This window comes from Dendrobates tinctorius, unplaced genomic scaffold (assembly GCF_039654945.1).
Source record: "Dendrobates tinctorius isolate UK_male_01 unplaced genomic scaffold, ASM3965494v1 ptg000028l, whole genome shotgun sequence".
In the NCBI taxonomy this organism is placed as follows: Eukaryota; Metazoa; Chordata; class Amphibia; order Anura; family Dendrobatidae; genus Dendrobates; species Dendrobates tinctorius.
The window spans coordinates 26,016,978-26,031,598 of record NW_027361696.1 but is presented as its reverse complement, the minus strand read 5'-3'; the positions used below and the strand labels follow the sequence as shown (position 1 = coordinate 26,031,598).

The following is a 14,621-nucleotide window of genomic DNA, read 5'->3' as shown; positions in this document are numbered from 1 at the left end:
CCCCTGAGCAGATGAGGCCGGGTGCTGCACCTCTTAGATGGGCACTGTGCGGCCACAGAGGCTGGGACACTGTTAATTGTATCTTGCTCCAATCACATCCAGAGCCGAAAAGCATATTTTCTAAGTTACGCTCTGTAGTGTAGATTAGATGAGCTGTCAGCAGAACAGTGATTGCAGCTCCGGATGTGACTGGAGTGTAAGACCTCCTGTATCTGGTCTCCTTTCTAACAATCTTTTCGTGTGTCTTTCATCAGCTCTGGCAGCATCACCCCTCGCAGCACGCCCAGCAACTCCCCCGCAACGCGGAAACGTTTGTCGGGTATCGAGGCGGAGAATATGGTGGAGAAAGGATCAGAAAACTCCTTTGAGAGGACGCCCAGTGCCCAGACCCCCACGTCGCCACCTCCAGGAGCAGTGCCCACCGCCATCCAGAGCAATGCCCAGCTGCCCAACTCCCAGCCGGGAACACCGCTGCCCCCGCAACTCAGCGGGAGGGCGTCCATATGGAACAGCAAGGTGGGTAGAAAAAAGATTCATAAATTTCATCCTGATGCCCTCCCTGTCACTTATCCTTCTGTAACATACTCTATTGCTAAAATGGCTGATACCGGGGAGTTAGAATAAACTGGACCTTCCAACTGGTCCCATTTGGGGGGATAGTTCCTAATTTTGACCCAAGTCCCTGTGAATTATTTCTCGGGATTTTGAACCTAAAAGTGGAGAAATAGATTGTATCAGAATCTGCCTGTGTTATTATTACATAATTTGTTGCGATTTCTCCTGTCCAAAATCGGTAACAAAGTAACCACAAAGACTTATAGGAGCCCTAAGCGAAGCCATATTTTCAGGATCCCAATCCATGGGTGAGGTTTTGAAAAAAACATCTTTAGGTTCAAGTGTTGACAGGACGCTCAGAGTTCTGGAAAGTTTGGTCCTTCCGCTGTCTTTGACAGTTGCTTCACTTAGGGTATTCTCAAGTTTGGAAATAACTCGCTTTCGCTGGGGGCGGTGCTACTGGAACCCCTCACAAATCTTGAGAATTGGAGGTTGGTCATCCACACGTCAGCTCCAATCATTCTTAATGGGACCACCAGACATAGTGAATCGCTGCGCTCTTATAAGAATGATGTGCACACGATTGAGCCCCCATTCTCGGGATGAGTAGTCCCAGGGGTTGTAAGCCCATGCATCACCCCCTCACGTGTGGGCAATTCTTAGTTTTGGAAGAATCGAAGACTTGCGCGGAGGACCTAGACTCTGCGGAGGTGACGTAAGGACGGGTGGCCACCAGTCTGCGAATTGAATCCCAAAAAAATGTTGCATTCGACTGAATCCAAAATTTGTGGGAAATTCATGAACTTGATTAGTTACGGGTGAAATTTGCTCATCTCTAAAACTTGACAAAGATTTGTAAGGTAGATGGCAGGAGACTGGCTGCAATATGGCTGTGATCGTTTCTCTGTGCTCCCCTGCCGCCAACTGTATGAAGCACGTATCTGTCTCAGACCGTACTCTATCTTCTAGTGACTGCATGTTTTCTTTTTTCTCCTAGAAGATCCAGAGCTTCTACAGTGTAAGTATCTGCAACTCTTCACTGGCTCCCCCGATATATAGCTACCTAATATGTTATGCCCACCATTATATCTACCGTTCATACAGTCACCACTCACCTGCAGTATTCTGACATTTACTTACATAGTGTGGCGCTACCTGGTGTTCAGAGTGTATAACAATGTGCACGTCCACTGGATGAGCTGTATGCTGGTGGTCACACATGCTCCGTCGCTATAACCACCTTTATAGCAACCAGTAGCTTTTTGGCCAGGCTTTTATGGAAATGTAATAAGGTGCAGGAGAGATATATTTCACCACGGAGCAGGCAGACCAACAGTAAAAGGGGAGGTTTATTTACAGGGAGAATATCTGGTGAGCATATAATATAAGAGTAAATGCTGTAACAGGTAATATCAGAGACTGAAGAAATAACCGCAGTGCAAAACAACAGACAGTTATTCTCTTATGGGGAAGAACCTTATCAGTTCCTGGAGATCTTGCCTGTAGAGATCACTCTTCTCCCACGTAGGCACCCAGGCACCAAGGGTGCTTGATGTTGTCTGTCTCTGGGGTTCTGGGTATAGTCCAACTGGCGTATGGGGGGTTAACGTGAGGGCTCAAGGGGTATGCGGATGGCGGTATCCTCCTGTATGCAAGGTTCTTCCTCTGCTGCGGAAGCGGCGTTCCCTCACCAGGGTCAGGGGCTCTGCCTGGGACAGACTCTCTTGGCAGGTCAGTGTCACGTTGCGGTATGTTCCTTGGTCGCAGGGAAGCGTCTCAGGGTAAGGCAGGGTCTCACTGCAGGGGAGCGTCTTGTCAGGGCGCGCGGTCTGTCGGTGTGACAAAGTCTCTAACAGGAGGGGAGCGACCAGACCTCCAAGCGGTGCAGTGACAGGCTTCTCGTACCCCATCTCGTGCTCAGTGCTCACCGCCTGTGTCTGCGGTCCCTCAGTGTTCAGTCGCTACACCTGTCTCCTCTGCTCTCCTGTGTCAGCATCCTCTCTGCTCCCGTCCCTGCGCTGCTCTGAGAAAAGCCCGCACTTTTCTCCCGCCCTGTGCTCTGCAGGGTTTCTGGTTCTAGTATAGTCCCCTAAAGCATCCCCTTGGGAACCTAATGCCCTGCTCGATGGTTTCGGGCACGGGGCTAGGAAGGCAACTCCCCCTCGGCTCCTTCGGTGTTTCACCCCCTTACAGAAAGAGCAGAGCTTAACCATATATTAGATAACAGGGGAAGTGTCAGCTGCCAGAGGGGGTAGGAGATTGATTCAATCCCAAAAACAGCCAATGAGAAACGTTTTAGGCCTGGAAGCTCAGCCTTGGCAGCAAAGGGGGAGGAGACTGAATTCGTCCAGAGCCCACCCTTAGGACAGCTACTAAAAATAGGAAAGGAGCATATCTCCTGGGGCAGCACGGTGGCTCAGTGGATAGCCTTGCAGCGCTGGAGTCCTGGGTTCGATTCCCACCAAGGACAACATCTGCAAGGAGTTTGTATGTTCTCCCCATGTTTGCGTGGGTTTCAACCGGGTACTCCGGTTTCCTCCCATATTCCAAAGACATACTGAAGGGAATTTAGATTGTGAGCCCCATCGGGGACAGTGATGATAATGTGTGCAAATTGTAAAGCGCTGCGGAATATGTTAGCGCTATATAAAAATAAATATTATTTATATCTCTGCAGGTTAGCAAAGAAGAGTTCTTTTACAGGGAAAGCAAGAAGAAATAATCGTGGCAGCTGCCAAGGGGAGGGGGGGGGGGAGATTGATTTAACCCAGCGCCCCTAGAGCAGCTGCTAGACATAGGAAACTGTCCTGCTTGTCAGGAAAGGAGCAAAGCTGTGCACACGTTGCGGATTCTGCTGCGGGTCCGCAGCAGTTTTGCCTTTGCGGATCCGCAGCAGTTCCGCAGGCATTGTGCAGTACAATGCAAAACAATGGGACTACAAAACCGCATTGCACATACTGCGGAATTCTCCGCACGGATTTGCTGCGGTTTTAAATCCGCAGCATGTCAATTCTTTCTGCGGATTCCACAGCGGCTTGACACCTGTTCCATTGTCCAGGTGTCAAACCGCAGGGGAAAACCGTAGGCAAATCTGCAGATAAACCACAGGTCACTTTACCTGCGGTTTTACCTGCAAATCCACGTGGAAAAATCCGCAGCTGAATCTGCACTGTGTGCACTCGCCCTTATAATTTCAGATACCAGAGGGGGAAGAACAAGGTTTCAGTCCAGAGGTCTTCTTGTCAAGAAAGGAGCAGAACCTCTGCTGTATAGGAAAGAAAACGTTATTGTAGGGGGAAATTAAAAGGGATTATAGTGTTAGATTCCAGAGATGGAAGGAGACTGAAGTTCAGAGTCCATCCTCAGGGCTATCAGTGGGAAACGTTTTCTGTCCTGCATGACAGGAAAGGAGCAGAGCCTCAACAGTATAGTAAAGAAGATCAGAATGCTTCTATAGGGAATGTAAGGAGGGTTTATAATGACAGCTGCCAGAAGGTGAAGGAGACTGATTTGATCCACAGCCCACCCCCTAGAGCAGCTGCTAAAAATCGGAGACTATCCTGCTTGTAATGAAAGGAGCATAGCTATGCAGTATAGTAGAGAAGAGTTCTTCTACAGGGGAAATAAGAAGGGATTATTATGTCGGGTGCCAGAGGGGGGGGATAGCAGATGTTCAGTCCAGGGGTCTTTTGGTCAAGAAAAGAGCTGAGCCTCTGCAGCATAGCAAAAGAGAGTTCTTTATGGAGGATTTAAGAAGGAATTATACTGTCAGGTTTCAGAGGAGGAAGGAGACCGTATGAGTCTAGAGTTGTCAGTGGGAAAAGCTTTCTGTCCTGTGTAGCAGGAAAAGAGAAGAACTCTGCAGTACGAGATTAGTGGTTTTACTTGGGAAGTTTGAACAAATTCTATTGTCAGCTGCCAGATGGCGAAGGAGACTGATCCGGTTCAGGGAATATCCACATCTATGGGCAAAATAAAAGATATCCCAAGTGACAATGGTCTGAATTCTTACTTTGCTGCAAGGTTTATCTGTTTTTTGCCATTTCTCACCCTGGGGTGTTTCTTCCAGATGCTGAGCCCCAATTATAAGCAACGCAATGAAGATTTCCGCAAGATCTTTAAGAAACTGCCTGATTCGGAGAGACTCATTGTGGGTGAGTGTGACATTAGGATTATCTGTGCAGTGCTCATACATTTCCCCCCCCCAGTTTGACTGTGCGCCCCTCTTCTCTCCTCCCCCCCCCCCCCCCCCCATCAGATTACTCATGTGCTTTGCAGAGAGATATACTCCTTCAGGGAAGACTCTACTTATCAGAGAACTGGATCTGTTTCCATAGCAACATATTCCGCTGGGAAACCACGGTGAGTGATGCAAATGAGAGTTTGACTCCTTTATGGGGAGCGTTTAACACCACACTGAGAATTTACATAGGAAATTCCAAGCAATGTGTTAACACATCAGCTGTGAACAGAGCTGGTGGTGGGTACTTCTACAGAAGTCATTAACATCTCAAGTGTTCATACCTAGAAAAGGTGTCACTAAATATCTATATGGGGAGAGGGGAGAATCCGCCATTCACTGCAGTGTGACAGCTCCCCCCGGTGGTGAAGCACAGTACCTCACACTCTGGTCACAAATAATAAAAATTTTTTTTATTTTAATATTTAAATACTTTTCTGATCTCAGAGGAAAAACATAATCATAATACTATAGATAGGAGCCGATAAATGAGTGATGATGGCTTAGATACCAGATGCAAGATGTTCATGGTTTCCTCTTCCGCTGATAAGATCACGATCCAGCTCAAAGACATTCGCTGCATTAAGAAGGAGAAGACGGCAAAAGTGATTCCCAACGCCATCCAGGTCTGCACTGAAACAGAGAAGGTGAGAAATAGTGAGTGCTGCTCTGGGGTATAATACAGGATATAACTCAGGATCAGTACTGTAATGTATTCTGTGAGTGCAGCTCTGGAGTATAATACAGGAGGTAGCTCAGGATCAGTAATGTAATGTATGTACACAGTGGCTGCACCAGCAGAATAGTGAGTGCAGCTCTGGAGTGTAATACAGGATGTAACTCAGGATCAGTAATCTAATGTACGTAAAGAGGGCGTGCACCAGCAGAATAGTGAGTGCAGCTCTGGAGTGTAATACAGGATGTACCTGAATTTAATAAGAAATCTGCAGTTAATTAAAGGGTTTGTCCATAATGGGCATTCAGGATGAGTTGATGCCATCCTACAATTGGGCATAGCTATTGGCCGCCATCCTGCTTACGCGAGGTTATTCTGTAGCGTTATCGGTGCAGTGACACCATTGATTTCCCTTATCACGGAGTTACTTGACCTTCAGCCTCAGTGTAATGATGAGGAGAAGCTTTATCTGTAGTAATAAGTCTTCAGTTTCTTCCTGCCACTTGTGAAGCTGTGGAGTCTTCTGTAAGTTCTGCCATCGTACAGGAGACACCGCGCTGTAAATGTAAGACTGTAGCAGAGCCAGATTTATCATCCAGGGAAACCGTTGAAGATTTATCTGCAGTCCTATGCAAATCACAAGCGCATGTGATGCCAAATTCAGCTCTGTCCCATCTGGACAAACTGTAGAAATTAGATACAAGTCTGTTTGTTTCCTGTTTGTATCCACTTTCGTTGTATCTCTCCTTCTAGCACTTCTTCACCTCCTTCGGAGCCAGAGACCGCTCTTTCCTGCTGATATTCCGCCTCTGGCAAAACGCCCTTTTAGATAAGGTAAGAAGATGCGAGTCTGGGAGATGGAAAGGGGCGGATGGTGTATATCGGGCATTGCCCAAAGAACTGTGATGTATAGGCTGGGTGTATACTGCCATATTCTGTGCAGCTGTTATACTGGAGGTCTATAGGACCCCCCAGACATATGGACCAGGGCTTTGATTAAACCATTTACCCAGTTAGTGCACTCACATAATCCACCTCTGATGGACGGCTGAACTTTCCCTGGTATATGTGCTAAATTCACGAAGCCCTAACTGGTCCACACACTCGGCTCTGCTACATCTGTCTGCCATCAGCTTGTGTAGGCTCTCGACTAATCATGTATTGCATGTTCTTGGAGTCGTGGGGTTTTCTGTTTTCATCCTTTGTTCACTTTCCCTCGGTGGAAACTATACCCTTGGTGTCCGATTGTTTGCAGCGCTGATGTGACGTTAATAGCACGGCAGCCAATCAGTCAGCTCAGTAGCTTTGAGCAGCTGGTGCCATCACACTGAGCTCGCTGATTAGTGTCAGACAATAAGAGACACTGGGAGCAGTGGTGAACAATCAGAACCAGGGGAGGGTGAGTAAAGCACAGGTTGTGTTTTGTTTTTTAATCAGGGGTCAGTAGTTTTGTGGACTTCGAAAACCTCCATTAATATAATTTCCAAGCACTCCCCAGCCTAGGTCCTTTCCAGGTCTACCAGATGTGGTGCCAACCCTTCGCGAGGAGCCCGACCCCCTATAGACCTGTGAGATCTCTGTGAGCACTTTGAGTGTCAGGGTAGGGGGAGGAGCTCCCTCCTGCCTATGCCCTTCTTGTGTGCACTCCTTCTTCCTGTGCGCCGTCCTGCCTGCCTGCCGGCGCTCTTTCTTTCCTGCCTGCCTGCCGGCGCTCTTTCTTTCCTGCCTGCCTGCCGGCGCTCTTTCTTTCCTGCCTGCCTGCCGGCGCTCTTTCTTTCCTGCCTGCCTGCCGGCGCTCCTTCCTTCCTGCCTGCCTGCCGGCGCTCCTTCCTTCCTGCCTGCCTGCCGGCGCTCTTTCTTTCCTGCCTGCACCTCTCCTGCCTTTAGAAGTACATATTGAAGCAGGAGGAGCTTCTGGCACAGGGGACCCCCTTTTCTCACATGTCTGCCTCTAGTGCACATATTCAATGCAAGCATTTGCACCAATAAGAACAGCATGCTGACTGTGTTTTTTTTTTTTTTTTTGGAGATTGAGTAAATGCATTTCCTCCTCTGACACTCGGGGGCATTGGGGAGCATGTATTGGCCAATCTGCATGGCTAAGATCTGCACCCCAGATGTGAGTTCCCTGCCACCCAGACTGATCTCCCTTCCAAAGAACAGGGAGGATAAAGGGACTTTGGCCTCTTCTGATAAGATAATTGCATTAGAAAGATTTCTAGGAGTCCATGTCCCTTTAAAGTGACCTCTCCCCTCCTCCTCTGGACCCTGTCACTTTCCTCTGATTAGAGCTATAGAAGGGGAACCCTCCATGGCGGAGATAAGCATTTAAAGGGAGGCTGCCCCCATATTCTGTTACTTTGGTGAATGCTGTTGTTCCCTGTTATCAGCCACCTAAGACTAGTGGAAGTGATTTGTGCGTCTGACTGTTGCGGTCTTCTTTCCTGGCAGACTCTGTCCCCTCAGGAGTTGTGGCACACGGTCCACCAGTGCTATGGCACCGAGCTCGGCCTGACCAGCGAGGACGATGACTACGTATGTCCGCGGGAGCTGCTCAATGGCCTGGGGTGAGTGCGGCCGCCGCTCGCTGCCTTCTCCGGTGTACATGGGATATTGCAAGGAAGCAATATGGATCAAGCAAGTAGAGCTTCTGCTGGGCACCTAATGGCAATAAAAATTAACGGGGGCTTCCAATATATATTTTAGTATCTTCCTTGGGTTAGGGGGTTGGTACAATTAAAATAATATATTTTCTATCAGCACAATTCTCTCCTGATAGTTTGTTACAATGTGTCAGTCAGGACCTCAGAGTGTTTAGGACATTGTCGAAACTGGATACACTTGTAACAAACCCTCAGCTGTTAGAGGTGTTAGGTTGTTACCATTCATTGAAAGTAGATGTTAAAAATGGTGAGAACAAGAATTGTTTGGCCCAGACCGATACTGCAGAAATGGATGGAAAGCTGCTATTTTCCTGTCAGACAGCAGAGGGCTCAGGAGGCCTCTTCTTACATTCTCTGCTCTCCTTGTTGCTGCTTCATCCTTTTTTTTTTTTTTTCTTTTTTCTTCTTCTTTGTGTTTTCTTCATCCTTCCTTTGCTGTGATTTAGGGTCAGTGAGGAGTTTCCCGAGGGTCCTGACTTGAGTGACGCATCTTCCCGCAGTGACAAGCTGAGCACCAGTCCCAGGCTGCCGGCCACCGACTCGTTCACCTCCCTTGCCAGCAGTGTGGACGGTTTGCTTCCGGTAAGACCCTCCAGTCTGTGAGTACTCCAGGGGCGGCATAACACCTGGGCAAGGACAGATTTGGGCATTTTGTAGAGGGGTTAGTTACTACTTCTGCAGCAGTTCGTTCAGCACCCCTCTATATCTGCCATTCAGGCTCCCAGAAAAGCTGGGTAACAGCCCCTATATCATGGTCTCTTTCAGCCAGTAGAAGACATGCCCGGACAACAGTCAGACGTCCTCTCGGACTCGCAGTTGGATGCTTCCTCCAGTCAGACTGTGACCCCGCTTTCAGAGATGGCCGGATCAGGGCTGCTGGACTCTCTGCCCGCTCTGGACCTTCTTCCTGGAGAACTTCCCACGGACCTGAGTAACAACTCCACGCCGAGCTCCACCCAGGACGAGGGTGAGAATGGGGTCTGATGTGTGTGTGGGGGGGGGGTGTAATAATGGACCTGTCCTCTACTCACATCCAGAGCTGCACTTGGCAATGTGCTGCTTCCTCCCCAATGAGTAGAAGCTCTATGGTGCCCTGATGGTGGCGCAGTACAGACGGCGTGGCATCTCGCACCTCAACGCACCGTATCAGTCTGAATAACGGCCTGGTATGGCGTGGTGCAGGGAGACGGGCGCACACCTGGAGGTGGCGTGGTGGAAGCGCGGAGCGCACCGGTATTACAGACTAATTGCTTTCATGTTGAGCATCTGGTGCTGGATAACAAGGCCAATTGGAGAAGATGACTGCGGCTCATGGTGCCAATCATTGTTATGGTGTCACAGCCAGTAGGGACGGGACCAGGGATTCAGGAAAGTCTGCCGCTCTGAGGACAGGACTCTCAGCCTCCAACATCACGATACATACCAAATAATATTACTATGACAGTTCCACCTGGCAGGGAGCTCTGTCATCTTACTGCTCAGACAGTAAAAATCCTTTTTTTGTGCTGTTGTAGTAAATTGTGTTCTTATCTTCTGGGGATGATGCCAGTGAACCCTCCAATTCTGCCCCCTGTGGTGTCCTCTAGCAATGGTGACCCTCTAATACTGCCCCCTGTGATGCCCACTAGCAATGGTGACACTCAATTTCTGCCCCCTGTGGTGTCCACTAGTAATGGTGACCCTCTAATACTGCCCCCCTGTGATGCCCACTAGCAATGGTGATACTCCATTTCTGCCCCCTGAGGTGTCCACTAGTAATGGTGACCCTCTAATACTGCCCCCGTGATGCCCACTAGTAATGGTGACCCTGTAATACTGCCCCCTATGATGCCTACTAGCAATGGTGATACTCCATTTCTGCCCCCTGAGGTGTCCACTAGTAATGGTGTCCCTCTAATACTGCCCCCTGTGATGCCCACTAGTAATGGTGACCCTGTAATACTGCCCCCTATGATGCCTACTAGCAATGGTGATACTCCATTTCTGCCCCCTGAGGTGTCCACTAGTAATGGTGACCCTCTAATACTGCCCCCTGTGATGCCCACTAGTAATGGTGACCCTGTAATACTGCCCCCTATGATGCCTACTAGCAATGGTGATACTCCATTTCTGCCCCCTGAGGTGTCCACTAGTAATGGTGTCCCTCTAATACTGCCCCCTGTGATGCCCACTAGTAATGGTGACCCTCTAATACTGCCCCCTGTGATGCCCACTAGCAATGGTGACCTTCCATTTCTGCCCCATGTGGTGTCCACTAGTAATGGTGACCCTCCATTTCTGCCCCCTGTGGTGTCCACTAGCAGTGATGACCCTCCAATACTGCCCCCTGAGGTGTCCACTAGTAATGGTGACCCTCTAATACTGCCCCCTGTGATACCCCTAGCAATGGTGACCCTCCATTTCTGCCCCCTGTGGTGTCCACTAGCAGTGATGACCCTCCAATACTGCCCCCTGAGGTGTCCACTAGTAATGGTGACCCTCTACTACTGCCCCCTGTGATACCCCTAGCAATGGTGACCCTCCATTTCTGCCCCCTGTGGTGTCCACTAGCAGTGATGACCCTCCAATACTGCCCCCTGAGGTGTCCACTAGTAATGGTGACCCTCTACTACTGCCCCCTGTGATACCCCTAGCAATGGTGACCCTCCATTTCTGCCCCCTGTGGTGTCCACTAGCAGTGATGACCCTCCAATACTGCCCCCTGAGGTGTCCACTAGTAATGGTGACCCTCTAATACTGCCCCCTGTGATACCCCTAGCAATGGTGACCCTCCATTTCTGCCCCCTGTGGTGTCCACTAGCAGTGATGACCCTCCAATACTGCCCCCTGAGGTGTCCACTAGTAATGGTGACCCTCTAATACTGCCCCCTGTGATACCCCTAGCAATGGTGACCCTCCATTTCTGCCCCATGTGGTGCCCACTAGTAATGGTGACCCTCCAATACTGCCCCCTGTGGTGCCCACCTGTCCTTAGCATGCACTATTATCAGTGATCCGCAGTGCAGACCCCTACCTCTCCGTACTTCTCCGCTCCTGTCAGGCTCCGGTGTTGTGCTGTCGCCATGTTCTGTGCCGGTCGCCAGCTGTGAGGATGATGGGGTCAGATGGACCAATCTGTAGCCCAGGGCTCTGCAGAGTATTCTGGGACTAGTAGTTGCATTACCCCTGGGGAACTGTAGGTGTATAGTATGTGTACACAGAGCGTCGTCCATCTTGTAACCGGTGGCTCTTTCTCTTGTATTTCAGAAGCTGTCGGCCTCGGTAAAGACGCTCTGACCTCCGACCTGCCGGGTCGCCTGCACATCAACGCGGTGTATCACATCAGCGCCGATCGCCTACAGCAGGCGCTGACCTCCGACACCCGCTTTATGAGTGAATTCATGGAGCTGAGAAAGTTCACAGGTCGGCGGCGGCCTTTATACGTTCTCCACATGTGATTTTCCTACAAAGGTGTTTGGTCTTGTAATTATGCAAGTGCCAACCGCACGCCACAAACCAGAAACTGGGCACCTTTTCGGCATGGGAACATTGGGCATATTGGGGGCTCCGTTCAAGTTGTCATACATTAAATTCAGGGTAACGGGCAAAATCCTACTGGTCTCTATAGAGACACATCGCGGTCTTCACGGCAGCACGGACCTCATTCTTCATTGACTGTGCCAGGAATGGTGCCGGCAAACAACCACTAGGATGCCGAGTCTTACATGTTGCCGGTCTCGCATGGTGCAACATTTTGGGCGGAAATGACCCCTCTCTTGTGTGTTTGACCGTGGACCAGAAGGTCCACTTTATAGACACCAGTTACTATAGATACAGTGTTGCAAATTCAATACTTATTGTATCAAAAATACTCAAACGAAAAAATATTTACACTTCCAAGACAGAGAAGTCATAGAAAGACCTAGAAATAGCAATGCTCTTTTAACCCTTTCGGGTGCATAGTTGACTGATCTAATAAACCTGGCGCTGCAGTAATTTCTTGGGTGCTTCATTATTCTATGAAGTCTGCTGCCACCTGGAGGCTGACCCTAATAATACACCTTAAAAAAAGAAAAAAAAAAACCCACTGTTGGCTCATTCTCCGCCTAATACATCAGTGAGTTACTCAGTTTCCCTTAGTATATATAACCTATAAATATGAAACACGACTACAGATAAACTTTAAATATTTATAGATAAATAAAAAAAAAAAAAAAAATTTAAGACATGATAAAACCCCCCCACAAACTCAACAGGAATATCAACAAAAGGAAAGAACAACCAAACTGAGAGGAAAACAACATAGATGCAGGCCTGATGGGGCAATCAAGTGACGGCGTGCTGTCTCCCTAAAGAATGATACATGAAGGAGAATTTACAAGCAGTACCAAAACTCCTCATTTCTCAGGTTCTTGCTTCTAGGTATTATTTACGCATTACATTTATTTAATGACTTATTTGACCTAATATGGTCTCCTTACCAAAGGTCTCTCGTCAGTATTAACTCATTATTTATGGTCTTATTTACTGTATTGAAATTCTGATGAAATTTGGACATTTACCGCAGTTAATTCCATGATTTACCAGCATTGTGGCATAAATTGAGTATAATGGACATATGGATTACAAAATAAGTAGTTGGGCTCTCTTGATTCTTCCGTATTTCTGTTGTTTGTGTTTTGTTATCATGTCTTTAAAAAATTTTCAATTTTTTTGTTAAAAAAATTATTAATATTTACACTTGATTTGTAGTTGTTTCATATTTAGAGGTTATACATTCCGAATGGTCACACGACATTAAGTATTTTGTTTTGTGTTAATTAGTTTTGCCTTGTGTCACATAGGAGGCTGACGAAGGCCGGATTTAAAGACTTATTTTTGCCTACTTTAGGAACTAACCTCTCCCTCTTTTCTGATTTCCCCCACACCCCAGGGATTGCTTTAGAATTCCATATTGTTTCCGTGTCCCCCAATGAATCACCTGAGAAATGAAGATTTTTGGTACTCCTTGTAAAATCTCTTTCGTGCATCATTCGTTGGGGAGAAGACAGCACGCCGTCACCTGAATGCCTGATCAGGCCTGCAATTATATTGTTTTCCTTTTGTTTCTCCTACTAATTTTTCACTAACAGAGTAGCTTGGTCCCAGTAGGATAGGTGTATTCTGATGGAGAGCAGATGACATCTTCCTTCTTTTTAAAGCTGTATTCTTAGTGGCAGCAGACTTCAATCATGGTTTCTGTGTCCCCCCAATGAAGCACCTGAGAACTTTAGAATTTTTGGTACTCTTTGTAAGATCTCCTTCTAGCATCCCTCATTGGGCGGATGCTACAACCTCACATTTCTTTTAGATGTATCACTTGTGTCAATCTCCAAGTGGCAGCAGACTTCACCCATGGTTTGTCTCCCCCCGCCCCCCCCCCCCCCCCCATGAATCATATGAGGAAAGAATTTACGGTGAGTGCCAAAAAAAAAACCACTTTTTTTTTTTTTATTTTTTTTTATTTTTGGTACTCACCGTAAATTCTTTCCTCATACGATTCATTTGGGGGCGGGAGAGAGACAGAAACCATGGGTGAAGTCTGCTGCCACTTGGAGATTGGCACTAATGATACATCTAAAAGAAATGTGAGGTTGTAGCGTCCGCCCAATGAGGGATGCTAGAAGGAGATTTTACAATGACTACCAAAAATCCTAAAGTTCTCAGGTGCTTCATTGGGGGACACAGAAACCATGATTGAAGTCTGCTGCCACTAAGAATACAGCTAAAAAAGAAAAAGTATTTTAAGTGTTCAAAATGAAGGGATAAATCCAGAGAAGATCATTTCTTGTACTAAATCTGATCAATGATGCACTATACTTTAATAAACAGATAAAACAGATGATCTGTAAATACCGGGTAATCTTAAAGCAGGATCTCAATTATGGTATTTCTGTTTGACGCTGAACCCATCGTAACGGGAGATCTATTGCAAATTAGTTAGAAATGAAATCAAAGAAAAAAAAAAAATGCTTTCATCAAACAATTTTTCCTGCTAAAAAAAGAGCAGTGCTACCTGTCCAAATCATCCGCATAAAGGGTGATGTGACCACTAATAAGAAAACTATGACCGCAGCGTGAGGTGTCTTGGATCGTCCAACTTGAAATTTTGCAAACCAATGAGCGCTGCAAATGCATTATATTTTTATGATTTCTCTCTGTGTTGCTGGAAGTGTATATATTATTGTTCAGGAGCATTTTTGACACCATTTAGCAAATTCAATTGTGTCTATAGTATCTGGGGCGTAAAAATTGCTTCAGCTGGAGATGAAGCATGTCTTGGCGAAACGTCAAGTCACGTGAGACCTGTATCATGGAAGACTCTGCATCCTAGTAATCATTTTCTGTAATCGCTTTTGGCATATATGTGAGCAATCTCGAGTATGTAGGACTTGGTCTATGATGCCATGCATTCCTTGGAGGATTTACTGATCAATCTTGTGATGCCATGATGCTGGATGCTGTAAAT

The 14,621-nt window shown here is 47.3% G+C and overlaps 1 protein-coding gene across 6 annotated transcripts in view; it reads left to right on the top strand.

Moving 5' to 3' along the window:
• Nucleotides 1-14,621, top strand: part of GRAMD1A (GRAM domain containing 1A) — a 96,986-nt gene that overhangs the window by 58,837 nt on the left and 23,528 nt on the right. For 5 of the 6 annotated variants that reach the window (XM_073570503.1, XM_073570505.1, XM_073570508.1 and 2 more), the window contains exons 2-11: nucleotides 255-516; nucleotides 1,553-1,573; nucleotides 4,625-4,709; nucleotides 4,814-4,917; nucleotides 5,347-5,442; nucleotides 6,225-6,305; nucleotides 7,923-8,038; nucleotides 8,581-8,716; nucleotides 8,900-9,101; nucleotides 11,381-11,536. In XM_073570503.1, coding sequence (XP_073426604.1) covers nucleotides 255-516; nucleotides 1,553-1,573; nucleotides 4,625-4,709; nucleotides 4,814-4,917; nucleotides 5,347-5,442; nucleotides 6,225-6,305; nucleotides 7,923-8,038; nucleotides 8,581-8,716; nucleotides 8,900-9,101; nucleotides 11,381-11,536 — 1,259 coding nt within the window. The remainder of the gene's footprint in view (nucleotides 1-254; nucleotides 517-1,552; nucleotides 1,574-4,624; nucleotides 4,710-4,813; nucleotides 4,918-5,346; nucleotides 5,443-6,224; nucleotides 6,306-7,922; nucleotides 8,039-8,580; nucleotides 8,717-8,899; nucleotides 9,102-11,380; nucleotides 11,537-14,621) is intronic. The other variant, XM_073570504.1, reaches the window with a different exon arrangement.